The sequence below is a fragment of the Artemia sp. Qi Xiang Cuo genome, chromosome 13, assembly GCF_049724085.1.
Source record: "Artemia sp. Qi Xiang Cuo chromosome 13, ASM4972408v1, whole genome shotgun sequence".
NCBI lineage: Eukaryota > Metazoa > Arthropoda > Branchiopoda > Anostraca > Artemiidae > Artemia > Artemia sp. Qi Xiang Cuo.
The window spans coordinates 34,891,078-34,909,026 of NC_142806.1; the positions used below are offsets into that span (position 1 = coordinate 34,891,078).

At 38.9% G+C, this 17,949-nt stretch overlaps 1 protein-coding gene across 4 annotated transcripts in view; it reads left to right on the top strand.

Moving 5' to 3' along the window:
• Positions 1-17,949, top strand: part of mio (GATOR complex protein mio) — a 102,745-nt gene that overhangs the window by 78,046 nt on the left and 6,750 nt on the right. For all 4 annotated transcript variants that reach the window (XM_089099593.1, XM_089099595.1, XM_089099592.1 and 1 more), the window contains exons 11-13: positions 8,523-8,661; positions 16,239-16,377; positions 17,150-17,324. In XM_089099593.1, coding sequence (XP_088955719.1) covers positions 8,523-8,661; positions 16,239-16,377; positions 17,150-17,324 — 453 coding nt within the window. The remainder of the gene's footprint in view (positions 1-8,522; positions 8,662-16,238; positions 16,378-17,149; positions 17,325-17,949) is intronic.

Sequence of the window (17,949 nt, forward strand, 5' to 3'; positions counted from 1 at the left end):
AATGTCAACACGGATGCAGCAAAGGCGATAGGAAAATAAATTCTGAAGTCAATGGATGACGCCGATACCGATCACTATATCTTCAAGCGCAAAAGCAAAGTGATTACGATGGCCCATCGAGGCAACATTTCCGAAGATGACGGTGAAGACATACAAATTGACGCAAGTCTTCTGTTCCAACGTCTTGCAGCAGCGGCAACTAAAGCCTTTCTTCCAGGATATGGATGAAACTCTCAGTATCGAACTCTCCAGCTATCCTACTGCCCATTTCGAATCGGCAAGCCTGCCATGACAGCCAGATAAAGCGGAGCTAGCGAAAACTATTTGGAAATTAGCAAAGGCAGAACCTGTGAACGTCCTATGAAAAGAGCCGGAAAAATACGTGATCGATGATGGATGGCCGCTCCAGCATATTCCATGAAAAACAGGAAACACTTTCGAACAGATTTGCAACAGTTACGTTTCATTCTTGACACAGAAGTATTCAAATGCTTCCTAGTCCAGGACTTTTAGCTCAAAAAAGTGTCGAACCCGGACAAAATTGCAATATAAACGAAAATGGTACCAAAATGATCAGAAAAAAATTCTGTACAACATACTAAAAGTCCCCATCAATCTGAATGGGGTGAGTACCCGAAAAACAGGGGAAAAGGGGGAAATGGGGGGGAAAATGGGAAAAATGCCGAACATGCCCAGTAAATAGTTTAAAGTGAGTTTTCTGAGGTTTTCACATACGCTGATTATGAAATTGACATCTAAAATTCAGTATAGAAAAAGAGTACTACGGAAAACGGGGGAACAGGGGAAAGAGGGGAGAAAAGAGAAGAATACAGGGTAGGGGTAGAAAGCGGTTTGAAAGATATTTTCTGGGGTATTCCTATCTGGTGATTACGAAATTGAGAACTAAAATTATATAAAAAAATTGATTAACATAAAACGGAGAAATGGGGGGGGGGGGGGGAAAAGGGAAATATACAGGGTAGGGGGTAGAAAGCATGTGGAAATGTTTACAAATGTGAATACAGGAGATCTATAGACGTTCGGCTACCCCACAGGTTCGGAACAGGCAAAAAAAACTCGAGAAAGAAATACGGAAAGATACTGAAATTACTTTATTCCGTATTCCTCGCCGTTATCAACAAGCGCGTGGGTTCGTCAACATAATCCTGTTCTAATTCGACATTCAGTAAGAGAATCAAGGTAGACTAGTCACCGCGGAGTTCCAGTGCCGACGACAAAACCTATCCTGACGGAATGACATCTAGCGGATCCAATAGTCCCCAGTCTGCGTGGATGCTTACACATGTGACATGGTAGCAGGATAAATCAAGGTACGACGAGACTTTTTTGTTAAGTCAAGCATAATTTTGCGTATCGGCAACTCTTCTTTCAGTACTAAGCCAAGTTTAATTCATTATTTTCCCTGGGTGCCTGAATTCATGGTTATATTTGCGTTTTGTCAAGATTAAGCAAGAGTAACATCTATTTTTCGGCGCCGGTCTTTCGAGAGTGCGCACCCTCTCGAAGGTTCAGAATTACTTTTGAGAGGTACGTTCGCCGTGCAAATGGTGCGAATGAAAGATAAAGCGCGTTGGGAACCCTGCTGCTGTATCAGAAGTGGAAAATTTTCATGTCATGGAGAGCTGACACTGTAATGTCAGCTATCAATCGTTAAAATTCAACACTTCTGTTTGAGCAGCAGGGAGACATGATATTCAAGGTATCTGTCCTATTTTTACCGAAACTAAGCTGCTATTCTCTTCCAGTGCAAGATGAGTGGCTCCAACAGACTCTGCATTCTTTGTCAGCAGGACATATCAAGCGATGATGACACATCCGTTGTTCTGACTGCGAAAGGAGCACTATCGGCGAGCACAGCAAGCAAAGATAGAGGCGACCAGATTGCTGCAGAACCAGGTCAGATTGTTCATAAAGCATGCCGAAAAGATTATTGCCGTCAAAGTACCATTTATTGCTTGAAACGGACAAGTGAAGAACCTATCCCTAACGAGACTCCGAGACAAGTGAGATACCAAGATTACTTTAACTTGCAGGTCATGTTGCGCTTTTTGCAACTCTGTAGTGGGGCTTGAGAAGTCGATAAGATAGGAAGCCAATGGCGAGTACGTGAAAAGAGCCACGACATAGCTTAGACACTCAGTGTTTCGGGCATGCGAAAGTAGAGGCCAAGACAATTGGGCGACGACTGTTCTCGGAAGGATAAATTGCATTCTTTCTGATCTCCATGCTGCAGATGCAGTTTACCATAAATCATGCTATGTGAGCTTTAAGAAAAAAAAAAGCATTCCAAACCGTTACAAAGAATATAAATAAAACGATTCTACCAAGGCAGGACGACCAGCCAAAATAGAGAAGCGAGAAGCTATTGAAAAATCACTAGAATACTTTAAAAGTTTAGAAGACCAAAACTTTACTCTTAGTGATGTCGCAGAAAAGATGAATTTTTTCCTTGGAGTCGGTTAAGCTTACAGTGTAAAGAACATCCAACGTCTTTTCCTTGAAAACTACGGGGAACATGTGCTTATTACGGATTTGCCTGGGAAAGCTAGTATTATTACATTCAGAGAGACGGCTCATTTCATTTTGAACAAGCATCGTACGCTTCCTAAGGACCAATCTGAGGACGTAGAGATCATGAACCTGATAAAAACGGTTACTAGAATAATCAAAAGTGAAGCTATCCTTTATCAGAAGAGTATCCAAGTTTCAAGTCTCTTGACAATGTCGCAACGTGCTTAAGCTACCTTCCCAAGTCCTTGCGTCTTCTTCTTTGCGAATTAATACCAGGGGAAACCGAGAATATTGTAGTGGCAGCTGTTGGTCAAGCAAAAGTCCGAGCCTATTTATCTCGAACACTCCTCGTACCTCTTCAGGTGTTTGTTGCAGTTCAGCTCCACCACCACTTTGATTCACGGTTTCTAATAGACAACGATCATAAACTGGACTTCTGTTCATCCTATAAAGAAGTGCTCAGATTTGAATGAAACGCAGCTGCAAGTCACGGGACTGGTCTTTTCACGCTTAGCACTGGCAGTTTCTTGCAGTTAGCAGCAGATACCGTAGACCATGATGTCTGCACGATCGACGGTAAAGGCACATTTCACGTATTGGATATTAATGAAATTGTGAGTCCAAAATGTAACACGACAATGCCCAGTATTCCTCGAATGGCAATTAATGCAGAAACCCTAAAAGACATCGCAGGCATGACCTTCCACTTCTACAATCGAAGGAACAAAGAGGGCACTGGCATGGTGTATAAAACCCTCCAGAGCTGTACAACCTCTGAAAGTAACTCGGACCTTCTTTGGCACAGCAGCTGGTTTTTTAGAAGCCAAAGACCTGGTTGGAGTGGCCTTATGCAGGCAGTGCACGTCGGAGAACATGACGGACGATCCTCAGTTCTGTTTTTACCTATGATAGACTACAAACCTACTGATCAGTCTTGTATTTACTCCACACTCATATTCATCAGTGACCAAGCGCGAAGACTCGGTGTAAGTCCTGTTGTCACGTTTGACCAGCCCCTCTTCTGGAAAGCAACAAAGATTGTTCATGACGAGCCTCCAGCAAGTCCCCTGAAGAAAATTGTAACAATACATGGAGGGTTCCATACATAAATGAGCTTCTTAGCATAGGCTATATAATGGAAGGGTTGGGCCTGAAAGAGATGTTAGAACTTGTGTACGGGGAGAATATAGTGAAACATATTTTCAGCGGCACAGTGGTTGCTACATCAGTAGGAGCTCACAAGCTAGTCGACGTATCACTGAATATTTCACTTTTGTGTATGGTATACTCGATTTCGTATGGCGAGAGACCTTCCGACTGCAAAGATTTTGTACGAGTCTCCAGCGTGTATGATGATTTGGTGGATAGAAAGATTTCTCCGGAAGAAGCGGCTAATCACGAAGCTCTTCAGGTGGTGTTACTACGCCTCGAAGCCTTAAAATCGTCTCTGAAATCCAACAGAACTGAGCAGCTATTCATGCAGAATTCCGAAATGGTTTCGATCTTTCGGAAGTTTTTGAAAGCAGACAGGACTGGAGACCGGGATCTCTACTTATCCTCTCTTTCTGATATGCTCCCATACATCACAGCTGCGGGGCCTAATCTTTATGCCAAGTCAGTTCGTCTTTTTCTTCAGATGATGCAGGAACTTGAAACATCGAATCCACAGCTCTTCGGACAGTTTGCAAGTGGCAAGTTTATTGCCCGATGAAGTGATCGTTATTGGGCTGGATTGGCTCCAGACCTCGTCATCGAGACAGTGCTGATGAAGAGCCTAAAAACAGATGGAGGGCTGACAAGAGGAAAAGGGATGACTGAGCTTCAGAGAAACATATGGACAATGTATATGCCAGTACTCGCTTCAGTGAATGATCTAATGCAGAAACTGACGGGCCTAGAGTACAGTTCTAGTGAACAGCACGTTACTGCAACCGCAGCACGAATAAAGAGAGATACTAAGGATCTACTGACGTTTCTTGAATTCCTTCTAGGGAACTGTCCTTTCACTAGTTCCACAGAGCTTAGAAGTATAGGGTCCAGGCTGATTGCCCAAAAAGGCGTCAATGCAGAGGATGCTAAAGCTGTAGGTGAGCTGATCCTCCAGCGCATGGATGGCCAATCCGTCGAATGTTTTTCATTCAGGAAGAAAGACAAAGTCGTTACACTGGCATCCGATGGGAACATCAGGATAGATGGCGAGATTTTGCATATCGACCCTGCACTGCTTTTTCAACGTCTTTCGACTGCTGCCCATACATCTGAAAAGGACATGGCAGAAACTCTACGTTACGAACTGTGCAGTTATACGCCCGCTTTGTTTGAAAATTCTGGCATAATGCGTCAACCAGACAAACCTGCACTAGCGAAAGCAATATGGTAAGAAGCGAAAACGGACTCGATTCACCACCTGCCAATGTCAAATCGTGTCACTATAGTTCACGGAGGTGGGCTGCTTCAGCAAGTACCTTGGAAGATTGGTGATACTTATGATTCAATCTGTGACAGCTATGTTAGTTTCGTTACTCGACGCTGTACCTCCCCTACTGTTGTCTTCGATGGATACAGCACTGGTCCAACCACGAAAGATGCTACCTACAATCAACGGTGTAAGGGAAACCAGCATCAAGTGATCGATTTCAGTTTAGGGATGAAGCTCCAGAAAAAGAAGGCAGAGTTTTTGAGCAACTCTCAGAACAAACAGCAAATTATAAGCTACATCGGGGAAAAACTCAGAGCCAAAGGATTTGAAGTCGTCCATGCGAAGGACGATGCTGACTATATAATCGTGAAGACTGCCGTAACGAAAGCAGAAAACTCTGAAACAATTGTTCTTGGCAACGACACTGACCTTCTGATTCTACTCTTGTATCACCTCCCGCCTAATGCAAAAACACTTTACTTCGAATCGTCAACGAACGCAAAAGAAGCGATAACACGGTTCTGGTGCCTCAACGAAGTTAAAAAAAATGGGAGAAGTATCCAGGCTACTTCTGGTAGGGCACGCACTCTTGGGATGTGACACGACCTCACGAGTTTTCGGACTTGGAAAGCAAGCTGTGCTACCTCTTTTGAAGAAGAGCGAAGTATTCAGAAAAAAAATGTGAAGTGTTTCTGGATGAATCATCGTCTAGAGATGAAATTGTGAAAGCGTGTGAATATCCTCTCCTCAGCTTGTATAAAGCACGACCAAACGAAGATCTCACTAAGCTGCGACATCGAATTTTCTTGGAAAAAGTTTCTTCGTCAAATACCACGGCGTTTGTTAAGCCTGAAAGGCTTCCGCCAACCGAAGCTGCAGTTTCATTTCACTCCCAGTGAGTGCACCTCCAGGTATCCCTTTGGAAAGGGGAACCAGCTGACCTCGACCCGACTGATTAGAGTTGGCTCCTCAGAGACCATAAATACTTACCTGTGATGACCAATTTGTTTCTCGCACCTCAGACTCTTTTGAGTGTCGTGAGATGCAACTGTAAGACAGGCTGCGAGAACTCGCGATGCAGCTGCAAGAAAAATGGATTAGCGTGTACGTTCGCGTGCGGAGAATGTCAGGGTATCAACTACTTGAACAGGGACAACGAGATTGTCGAAGACGAGGAGCTCGACTAGTGACATCAATGCTGTGTTTTTCAAGTCAACTCTACTGCCTTAAATAGTGAAGATTTTACCCAGAGTTACTGAATGTATTTCTTTAGTTTTTTATTTAACGATATTGGCTACGGAAGTACAAAGTTTACCTATAACATCGGAAGTTTTATACTGTGACCACGGTCAAGCGGTTGTTTTCTTTGTGTTTAGTAGTTAAATTGGTTGTAAGAAACGTATGTGATTCAAGCAAGTAAAATTTTGATACTTAAGCGAGTTATTTTGTCCATAGCCCCACTTATTAGCCAATAGCAGCTGGCTCAGGAGTCAGGCTTCCCTTCCCCTTTTCCGTTATTTCCTCCAGTTTTGTTCAGTTTTCATGGTTCTCGTTTTCTTTCCTTCATTTTAGGTGTCAATTTCGTGATCACCAGATAGGAATACCCCAGAAAACACATTTCAAACTGATTTCTACCCCTGACTTCAATTGTCCCTTTTCTTCCCCTCTTTCCCCCGTTATGGTGGGGCTCATGTTCTTTATTTCATTTAAGATGTCAGTTTCGGGATCAGCAGATAGAAAGACCCCAGAAAACATATTTCAAAGTGCTTTCTACCCCTACCCGGTATTTTTAAATTTTTTCCCCGCTCCCCCCGGTTCCCCCCGTTTTCCGTAGTGCTTTTATTCTATACTGAATTTTAGATGTCAGTTTCGTGATCAGCGTATGGGAAAGCCCCAGGAAACTCACTTTGAATTATTTTCTGGGTATGTTCGGCAGTTTTCCCAATTTGCCCGCATATCCCCCTTTTCCCCTGTTTTCCGGGTAATCGCCCCACTCGAATTTATGGGGAGTTCTAGGATGTTGTACAGGATTTTTTTATGATCATTTTGGTACCATTTTCGTTTATACTGCAATTTTGTCCGGGTCAAACCCTAAAAGTCCTGGACTATCCGTCGTTTTTGATGGCTACGCTTAGGGTCCGTCTACCTAAGATATCACCTAGGTTAGACGAACGAAAGGTATCCAAACCCGACCGTCGATTTCAAACTGAGTATGAAGCTACAAAGGAAGAAGAGGGACTTCTTGCAGAATCCCAACAATAAGCAGAAAATTATTCGAGCTATTGGTAAGAAGCTTGTCCAAGCCGGTTTTCTTGGTTTGCGACACGACGTCCCGTTTTTTTGGGATAGGAAAGCAGGCTGTCCTGCCATTCCTGAAAAGCCATGCAGAATTTAGGAATAACTGTGAAGTATTCCTTAATCCGCGCTCTACAAAGGAAGAAGTCCAGCAAGCCGGTGAAACTATTTTGCTGTGTTTCTACAAGGCTAAGAAAGAGGAGGGTCTCAGCAAAGCTAGGTAAACGGATTTTATTTAAAAAAAAATGAAATGCTCAAAGACATCAACGTTTGTGAGCCCAGAGAGACTTTCACCAACTCCATTGGCTGCGAAATTTCATTCTTATAGAGTCTTCTATCAGGTAATGAAATGGCGTAATACTGCGTCAGAACTCGACCCGAAAGACTGGGGTTGGCGATTATGTGACGGACGCCTCACTCCGATCATGACAGACATCGGACCTACTCCGCATCATCTGCTAAATGTGGTTCGTTGCCGCTGCACGCGTTCCAACTGTGACAGCTCATGCTGTAGTTGCCAAAAAAATGGATTGCCTCGCACACTTGCTTGCGAAGACTGCCAAGGGATTGCGTATTCCAATACACCTGTTTTTGTTAATAACGATGAAGAAGACGATGTTTAGTACAAATCCTTGATCTTATCCTCTTTAGTTCAATCAAAACCGTAATTATCTTTTGCTGTGATTACCGAAGTTACCTGATTTGTATAAATTTTCACAATTAGTTTTGTCTTACGTTTCTATTATATAGTTCAATTAAATCTGCCCATGTATACTGAAAGCCAGATGCATTGTCTCCCCTACGGTGAAAACACTGTAGAAAAGCAAGATACAAATCTAATACCATGTTTTTTTGAAATCATCGAGTCAAAAAACCTTGGGGCAACATTTTGACCAGCCATATTGCACAACTCTCGAGGATACCGTTTTCCCCCTCCCCCCGGCCCACTAAAGGGGGAAATCGAGCCAAATCCAGCGATAAAACAATATAACTTTCTTTCTTCAAGTTCTCCGTGCAGAAAAAGAGCAGACGTGAAATTCGAGCGCACAATAAATCTGCCCCTGAATTTTTCCAATTTTCCCTATTTCCCCCTGTTTTTTACCCTGTTCTGCCAAATGGATTTTTGGGGACTTTTGTTATGATGTACAAAAATTTTTTCTCTACAATACGGTGTAAAAATCTTTTATATTACAATTTTGTCCCAGAGTTTCGTAGATTTACTGGACTATAAGATAACCCTTTTTAGCAACCATTCTTCAATACTTTATTTTTATAGGAAGATTCTGAACTACTAATCTGTGATCGTCTGGGTTTTGCTCTAAAATTTTTACCAGATGCTGTGTTGACCACTTTTATTGATACGCTTTCAACAAAATTTATAGAAGAAGGAAACCTAGCAGGACTAATACTTACAGGTAGGAAATTGCAAGAATTGCTATATGTATTTTAAATTTAGCTATTGCCCTTGTTTGGACTAGTTGAAATACAAAACGCACAGAATAACTTGGAAACTAACCTGGAAAGAGTCACTCTAGTTCTAAGGGGGTTTTCTGGACATATTGTTGAAGGTGTCATAATTTTGCACTTCCGGAAATTCATCAACTTGAAACTTATGTTTAATTTACCGTTTGGATTTTTAAATTAGATGGCATATTCTGTGGACATAATTGTCAAATTAATCTAATCTTTTTAAGCGATCAATTATTTTGTATGTATTGATTTATTTATGGATTTTTTTTCTCGAAAACTGCTCCATGATCTTTTTTGAAAATGGGTACACTGAGATTTCGTGGCTTAAAAAAAAAAAAAAAAAATAAAAAAATCTAGATAGCCTAAGTCATGAGTGAAAGAAAATTCACTTAGAGCCTTAATTTTGGAAAACATTTTTCGTATGGATTACGTCAAATTCATATGCATTTAAACAACAACATGCATCATTTTTTCCTAGTGGTGATCATATCTTTTTTGGTATCTATGACAAATGCAAAATTATAAAAAATGATGAATGACTCCAAACAGCTAAAGAAAAAGGTATGGGGCAAGTGACAGCGAGAATCACATTGGATCACAAAAAATAATATCGAACTACGAAATTTGCGATTAAAAGACAAGTCAAAACTACTATCTCATTCGAAACTATGCAAGATGGTGAATGAATCTGAACAGCTAAAATGAAAGCCATAAAGTCACATTCTTAAAATGTTCTGCCCATCTCTCTATAACTCTTTCCTTATCCCTAATTGTGGCCCCGTTCCTATCTTGAACTAAGATAAGTCCAGATTGAATATTCCCTCTCAATTTATTAACATGGCAGTACAATATTTTACTATTATGCCGTTTAGCTGCATCTTCCAGATCCTAAGTAATTTTATCCATGGTCTCACCTCCTTGGTTCGTATTTTAGTGCTTTCTCCACTTTCTTTATATTCCTCTTATTTTCATGTGATCTATCGCTCAGATAATTCTTAAACAATCCCCTTCTCCTCTCTATCAAACATAAAGCATTTTCACTATTATTCATAGCTGCGTTCCTAACTTTCGTCCCAAAGACATCATCATCGATTTCACATATTATTTTACAGAAATTATTCCATCCATCTTCTGCATTGTCAAGTTTTAAACTCTCCAGTTTAGTGTTCAACTGTTCCTGGAGAGCTTCTCTCAAATTCTCATCCTGGAGTCTACCAACGCCATAGCTTCCCGAAAGGTAGTTACCCTTGCGAAATCCAGTTTTATGAAAATGCCAGTTATTATTTCATTTCAGATCCAGATTCTGATGCTCTCACTGAGTTAGCCGAGGTTTGTTCGTCTCGTGCCTATTTTTCTTTAAAAATAAAATCATGGTTGCAGCGATAGATGTATAGTAATCATGGTTACTAGTAACCCATAGTAGCCAAAAATTAAAAAACTTGGCCCAAAAAACTGGCAAGTGAGAGTAAATTGCCATTTATATCTGATTGAGGAATGGTAACTATCATCTCGAAAAGCCTTAATAGTAAAATGTTATTTCGACAACTAATTTATGGGAATTTTGAAAAATAGCCTGAAACACCTAAAAAATGGTGCCGGATAAAAAAAAACACACCGCTGGAATTGCCTTGGCAAATCTAAAAATCCTATACAGGAAACTTATAGTCCCCTGGCTTGAATAACAAGGAAAATCACTTTTCTGCATGAGTAACTCTGATAGATCCTCTATTTTTCTCCTTCTGCAGTGCTAACTGGGCACTTGAACATCACAGAGAGCTGTTTAACGACTCATTTGAAAGGAAATGGCTATATCTAATGCTTTTTGTAATTAGCAAAGCATAATGTTAAAGATAAGAACGTTTTTTTTTTTACAAAAACTGCTTCTTCGTATACAATATGATGAACGACGTCATAATCGTAGGATATAACCATAAATGACGCTATAGTAAAACTGTGTGATGACGTCAGTTGCAACTGGGGTTCGTTTTTTTCTATTATTTTTACTTTTGTTGTCATTTTTGGTTGTAACCTACAATTATTACGCAATTCATTATCTTGTATACAAAGATGCAGTATTTTTTCAAAAAGGAATTTATTTTAGATATTGTGTTTTGTTAATTCCAAACACGCAAAGATATAGCAATTTCTTTTAACATAAGCTCTTAAACAGCTCTCTATGGTCTTCCAGTGCCCCACTAGCAGCAGAAAAAAAAGAACATATCAGTGATACCCATGCAAAATTGTGATTATCCTTGTCGTTCACGCTAGGGGACTGTAAGTTTTCAGTTTTCTTTTGGGGACTTTCGGTCTTGACAATTCCAATGGTTTATTTTGCGTTTCAGTCCGACGCCATTTTTAGGGGGGTTTCGGGTTATTTCTTGAAATTTCCTTAAATTTGTTTCCTAGTTAAAACATTACTATTAAGATCAATTTAAATAGTAGCTACCACTCCTGAATCAGCAGGAAATTACATTTTTTTCTCACTTGTCATTTTTTTTTTAATTTGTTTTCTTTTTATTTTGGTTACTATGATTGTGGTAGCCCTTTAGTAAGTTGTAGCTACCGCTGCAACCACGGTATCCACCTAAGTTGACGATATTCAGCTAAGTTATGTGAAGTTGAACCAGAAAAGAAACCTTTTGAACCATCTTGTTTCTTCATATGTGGTAGAAATTCTGGTATTCTTGGGTCTTTTTAACAAAACACCTCAGTTTTTCTGACGATTATGTGTCAGCATCAGTTTCTTCCGCTGGGATCATTTTGATTTCAAGTACCTTAGTGTTCCCAGAAACCGATGGTATTGCAGCGCTACCTGGTGTTGATAAGGTGCATTTAATAAATTTGAACCCAGTAAAAGGAAATTTACTTGGAATTTAACCATAAGTCCTGACATGTTTGCTGCTCTGCTTGCACATGTGTTCTATCCTTCCTGTTGTTTGTGTTCATTTGTTTCCTCTGCTTGTGCATGTGTTTGTTCCTGTGTTCTATTGCTTTTTTATTTTTATGTTCCTGTGTTTGATCCAGTGTTCTGTCCTGTTTTATCCTTGCTTTGCCGCTGTATTTTCTTCACTTCTTCGTTCCGGTATCTCTTCCTGTTTTGTTGCCAGTCTCTTGTGTGTGTTTGTTATCCTTGGGGTTCTCGCCCCTGATACTTCCGTATCTTAGTGTTAGAAGAAAAAACAACGAAAACATGTTTTGAAAAGAAACTATCAAAGGAGGGAGAGCAGAAATTTCAAATTTGTTAAGTCTACAAGTCGTATATGTGTATACAATCGACTTTCAAAAATGTGTACTATCAGTGTATCGTGTTTAGTTAAACAAAAGATAGCTTGAAATCCCTAAAAATGCTGTCGGATTGAAACAAAAAGTACACCATTGGAATTGCTTTGGCTGAAAATACTATACAGGGAAGCCACAGTCCCTTGAACTGAACAACAAGGAAAATCATTTAGCTTGAACAACAGGGAAAGTTACTTTTTTTGCATGAGAAGCATCCTTTTCCTGTCTTTTTATCTCCGCATCTAGCGGTTAGGCTACTGGAACATTATAGATAGCCTTTTAAGGGTTATTTTTAAAGGAAATTGCTACATCTACATGCTTTTTCAATACACCAAACACAACACCAATCATTTTTTTTTAAATTGCATTTTCGCACACAAGATGATGATATACTTTAAAGGGTGTTTTGGGTTACAGCGATAACAACGTTGTTTGTTTGCACTAGTTTCTACTAAGAAATGCCGAAGGCTTTTTCTGTGCGTAAAATCCTCACTTACATAGGTTTAGTTCTCATCAATCATCAAGCTTAAGTTCAATAATACTTTCATAAGGCTTGCAGTACCAATCCGTAAGCTAGTCCATCTTACAGAAAAAAAAGTAGGGAAAAACGAGAAGAAAAATAAGAGAAAAATTATAGAAAAAGCAAGAAAAAGAAAAGGAAACGTCCAGAAAAATTACAAAAAGTTACTACAGCGTGACTTTAACCTTTATCATTCTTCTTCAGACGAGAGCCATATAGTCGCTGTATTGTAGCAACTGATAGTTAAGGATATATTATCATGTTTGACGTTATAATACGACCAAATATGATCCTTACCTTAGACCTTAGCTCCTCCTGTACCTCCAGAGGCACACAGGGCGTCCGTTAACAACCTCCAATCATCCCGGAAATGAGCTGCAGCGTGGATGTCCTCCTACTGTGGGACTAAGGATGCATGAAGGGCTCTCCTGTCCCACTAATATGTCCTGCGAAGCGTGTTTTTGGGCCTTGCTCGTCGACGCTTGTCTTCTGGTTGCCACTGGAGAAGCATATTCGGTAGTCTCGATCCTGGCATACGGATAACATGGCCAAGATAGCGCCATCTTCGTTGCCTGACTACATTAGCGACATCAGGCTGGTTTGTGTAGTGGCGAATTTTTAAGTTTGTTATCCTATCCTTTCAGTTAATATTCATGATACGTCGAAGACAGTTGTTTTCATATGCAGTGAGTCGTTTTTCTTTCTCACCTGTGAGTTTTAAAAATTCCATCGCGTACGTCAAGATCGAAAAGACCAAATATGATCAACGCGGGTTATTTTTTTTTTTCCATTTACAGTTACAGGAACAATGAGATAGGATTACCAGATAGAAGATGGGTATTTTTATTTGCAGATACAGTTATGATATTAAAGAACAGCTGTTGCCCTCCAATCACTTTCGAATATTAAAAAGGGCACTAGCCACTCCAATTTCCAATCGAATGAGCCCTTTTCGAAGTTTCTACGGCAACTCCTTCGGTACGAAGTGCCTTGGTCTAAGACCAAGAAATAAACAATACATTGTGCCCCCATCGTTCTTTACTTAGGCAGCGCTATTGCGCTGCCTATGATTGCTTGGTTTCCATTAATTTTGTTTTGCATGTACTTACCTTTCCGTCTCTTTTAGTCTCTTTGTATCCTTCCCTCCTTCTCTTCCCTTATCATTTATGAAACAGTTCGTGGTAACGAACAGTAAGTAAGCGATCTGGCTCCATAGTAACCGAAAAAAAACAACAACAACGGAATTTTGATGCCAATGGGTATATCAAAAGAATCGGATTATGCTTTACCCCCCCTAATGTGAAAATATATAGCCCAAATTTCTTTCTGAGCTATTATATTTTTATCCTATTTTATTTTATATCATTAGCATTAACGAAACTTCACTTCTCGCGTGACTATCGGATTTATGCTGATTTCAAATCGAATTTTTATGCTGGTTTCATTAAGTTTAGTCTTACCCATCAAAGATTACGAGCCTGAGAAAATTTGCCTTATTTTCGATAAAAGGGGTCACAGTCATTATATTAAAGAACAAACTCTAGTCCTGAGAAACTCAAATATTAAAATAAAATCTATTTTTCGACAAAAACTAAATCATCATATGCATGATAATGCAACACACTTATCTTATGACGATAATATAACACAAGTATCTTTTGATAAGTTGCTTTTCTGGGGTATAGTGCCATATTTGACTGACATCGCTGCATGATTCCCTGTGTTTCGGCTTTTTACTATTCCAACTAAGAAAAGGCCTTAGACTTTTTTCGTGTGTATAATGTTGACATCATCAAAATGCAAGATTATATGACAAATAATGTTAAAGATCAGAAGGTTAAGAGGAGAGCTGAGAAAGTCAAATGATCAAAAAGAAGTAGACCAAAAATTCATCCAAATAGTTTACATTCACGATTCACCTTGCCAAACCGCTTGGATCTTGCAAGTTTGCAAGATCCCTTGAGTTTGATATATAAACCTTATTCTAAACATTTACTTTAAATCTTAATTGCCAGTATTAGTGATGCTCCTTGCCAACTTTGCTACCTTGTCTTTTTCCGACTTGGCCTCTTTTAATCTTAGGAACAGCTACGGGTATTAAGTTTAAACTTTCACGGAGTGCTAAGGGGGATTTTAAACAAAACCTGAAGACACGATATGCATCCGGGTTGTCAAAACGCCACGTCTGTAAATCACAGGAATAGCGACGAGCATTAAGTTGAAACTTCCAGAGAATTTTGAGGGGGATATTTAATTTAATAAATATACAACTATATAAATCCTGGTCGTCAAAAGGTTGCAGGTGCAATAAAAAAATTGGCTACTGACATTTGTTGGAACTTTTCAGGGGATGTTGAACTAGATCACAAGATACTCTGCACATCTATATTGATAAAATGGTGTAAGTAATAGGTGAAATACCTTAGGAACAGTTAAGGGTATTAAGTTGTAACTTTCAGAAAATGTTGAAGCAGAAGTAGCGCTCGATTAAAAGGCAGTACGTGTATTCTGGTTGTCAAAAGGGTGGATCTAAAATATTTCAGGAATGGCTAATGACGTTTAGTTTAAACTTTCAGGGAAGGTTGAGGGGGATGCTAAAATATTTCAAGAGACGCTAATTAGAACTAATAAACTAGAATATAAATACATCTGCGAAGGACACTTTTGCGCTTCAAAGGTTGTCGAAAATCAACTGAAATTATAATGAAGCAGTACTTAAGCAAGGATGGGGAATACTCAAGGGCTCACCTTTGGCTCCAGTTTGAAGTCAAATTTTCATTCAACATGGAGAGAGAAACCTGATTTGTTATCCATTAGACCCATTATCATCAATAATCCCATTATCATCTGGAATGATCGAGAAGATCTGATTATGTCCTTGTTATACATATTTAACAGACAAGACAGCAGTGTAAAATTCACACTGAAACTAAAATCTGGCAGATATCTTCCATTCCTTGATGCTCAAATTTCCAAACCAGATGAGAGTTTTGGTTTAAATATTTATCGTAAGTCAAATTCAATGTTTGTGCCTTCCAATCATAGGATCCAGCTAAGTCAAAATACATGCTCATCTTCTTGGCTTGTCTTGAGTATGACTTTACTCCTTTACTCCAAGACCCATGATAGTCCATCTTTCCTAGAATCTCTTGTAACGTTGTTTGCTCTCTAATGATTCTTTAATGCATTAGACAAACAAAAATTACGTTTTCACATAAAAATATAGAGTAATCAAAGCTTTAAGTGAATAAAAGTGGTCAAATCCTAGACGGCTATCCCTGTCCCTCACTTCCCTGAAAAGTGGGATAGGATATAATTCAACATTAGCTTAAAACTTATTTATGATCTTTTTTTGCGGTTGTTTCACCATACGGTATTCGGCTATTTAGCCAAAGTAATTATGTTAATTGAAGGATCTCTTTAAATGAGAATATGGCCTGTGAACTCTTATCTAAAGTGGCTTCAACAATATGCTTGTCATATGAGCCGTCAAAATCTTTGGATTTTTTTTTTCAGATAATTTTCTCAGTTAGAGCAGATTGTGTGATCAAAGACAGTTAAAATCACTTATAGACTACAGTCCTTTCTGGATTGTAGGATATGAACAGACAAATCTAATTTTTTTTTTAATTACAGTATATAATTTTTACCTGATTTAGGAACATAACTGTAAATGCACAGCGTTGCCAGATGTTTTACAACCACTCACGTTTTGTCTTCTAGGTTTTTCCAAAGATGGTATTGTGTTAATACAAAATTACATTGACAGAACTGGAGATGTCCAAAATCCTGTACTACTTTTAGCTCACAATGGTCAAGCTGATACTTTAGAAAACCCTGGAACTGAAACGTGGATTCAAAGGTAATTTCTCCTGTGATATTCTTTCTATAGAGTCTAATTAGACTGCATGTTGTAGTTGTTGTCCTGTCTTAATTACAGTAGACAATAGGATTACATTTGTTTGTCATGCTCTCAAGAACTAAAATTCGTGTTTCTAGTAATATTTCATGTACTTCAAAATACAGACAGCCGAATTTCGTCTTCAAGTAAAGACAGCCGAATTTCGTCTCCAAAGGCTTAACATCTTTAAGTCAATTAGCCTGCAACTCTAACAAGATCTGACCTATACATACAATGCACCAACTAAATAGAGTGGAATAGAATCCCTTTTCAATGTATAGCAGAATATAGAGACCTTTAGACACCGTAGAACATACTAAGCACCTAAGCAACACCAATACATTCTGTCAATATAGTTACACATGGCTCCCAGGGAAAGTTCTCATTTCGTGAAATGTTAATTTGAATACGGACCACTGTATTATCCCCTGTTTTTTTTTCTACTCTTTTTGCGGCAATTATTTTTAAGTTCTGTTATATTTTTATTTTTTTTATTTTTGTTGTTGTTGTAAATACAAATTGTATTAGTTTTATAAAAACTATTATTATGTTTGAAAAAATGCACTTAATTACATTGAAAATCTCGGAATCGACCTAACAGTAGCTAATGAAAAATTATTTGGAACTTGTGTCATTTGTGTTATCGGAAAATTGTGCCTTTCATTAGCAATTCCTGCACTTTAAGATTCACTTCTTCGAAATTTCTAGTTTAATCTTGTCTCTTTTGTTTTAGTTACCGATGTTTGCTTGATGAATGGAGATTATGGTCTTATAGAGCCCAGCTGGATGTGAGGCTAAATCAGCTGAATGCATTAGAGAAGATACCACAACAAGTTTTTCTTTCCTGCAATTTCTGTTCAAAAAGCGTCGTTCCTTCAAATTTGAGCAAAGGGGCCCCTAAACAAAAAGTAAGAATTCTTTTTCGAATTGTAGGAAATCACTACTCTGACCTTTTTTTGTGTTCTAATTGATGAATATTTCATTGTTATATCCAAAAGGAAAGGATGTATCTGGTGCTTGAATGTACTCATATTTACAGGCGCATTATTTAGTCTTTAGCTGTGGCCTTTTTTAGGCTTTTTAAAAAAACCTGGTAAAATGTTTGATGTTTCAGAGGAAGCTTTGAATTCGGTAGGATGGAAGAAGCGTTTATCTAATGTCGGCCTCAGGTGGTATGAATAGAATAGAAAAACGGCAGGCAACTTTTAATTTCCGGTGTGACGAGGACCTACCTAATTTCTGCAAGCATTCTTTGTATAATAAGTGACCGTTGAAAAAAATAAATAAAAATAAAAAAGATAGTAAATGGGGGATCCATCGATGTTTACTCTGTCACAAGCTCCATATAATAATTACTAACTAGAAGATGAACCGTTTCCGAAGCACATCAATGATAAATCGAGTTTTTCATTAAATTAAAATAGTATTTTTTTTATTTTTGACAGTTCATAATCTACGTGGCAACCCGGTGACAGCAACAATGCAGCAACCTTGCTGCAGTGCAGTAGATAAAGCCCCGCTGAGGGTCTCTAG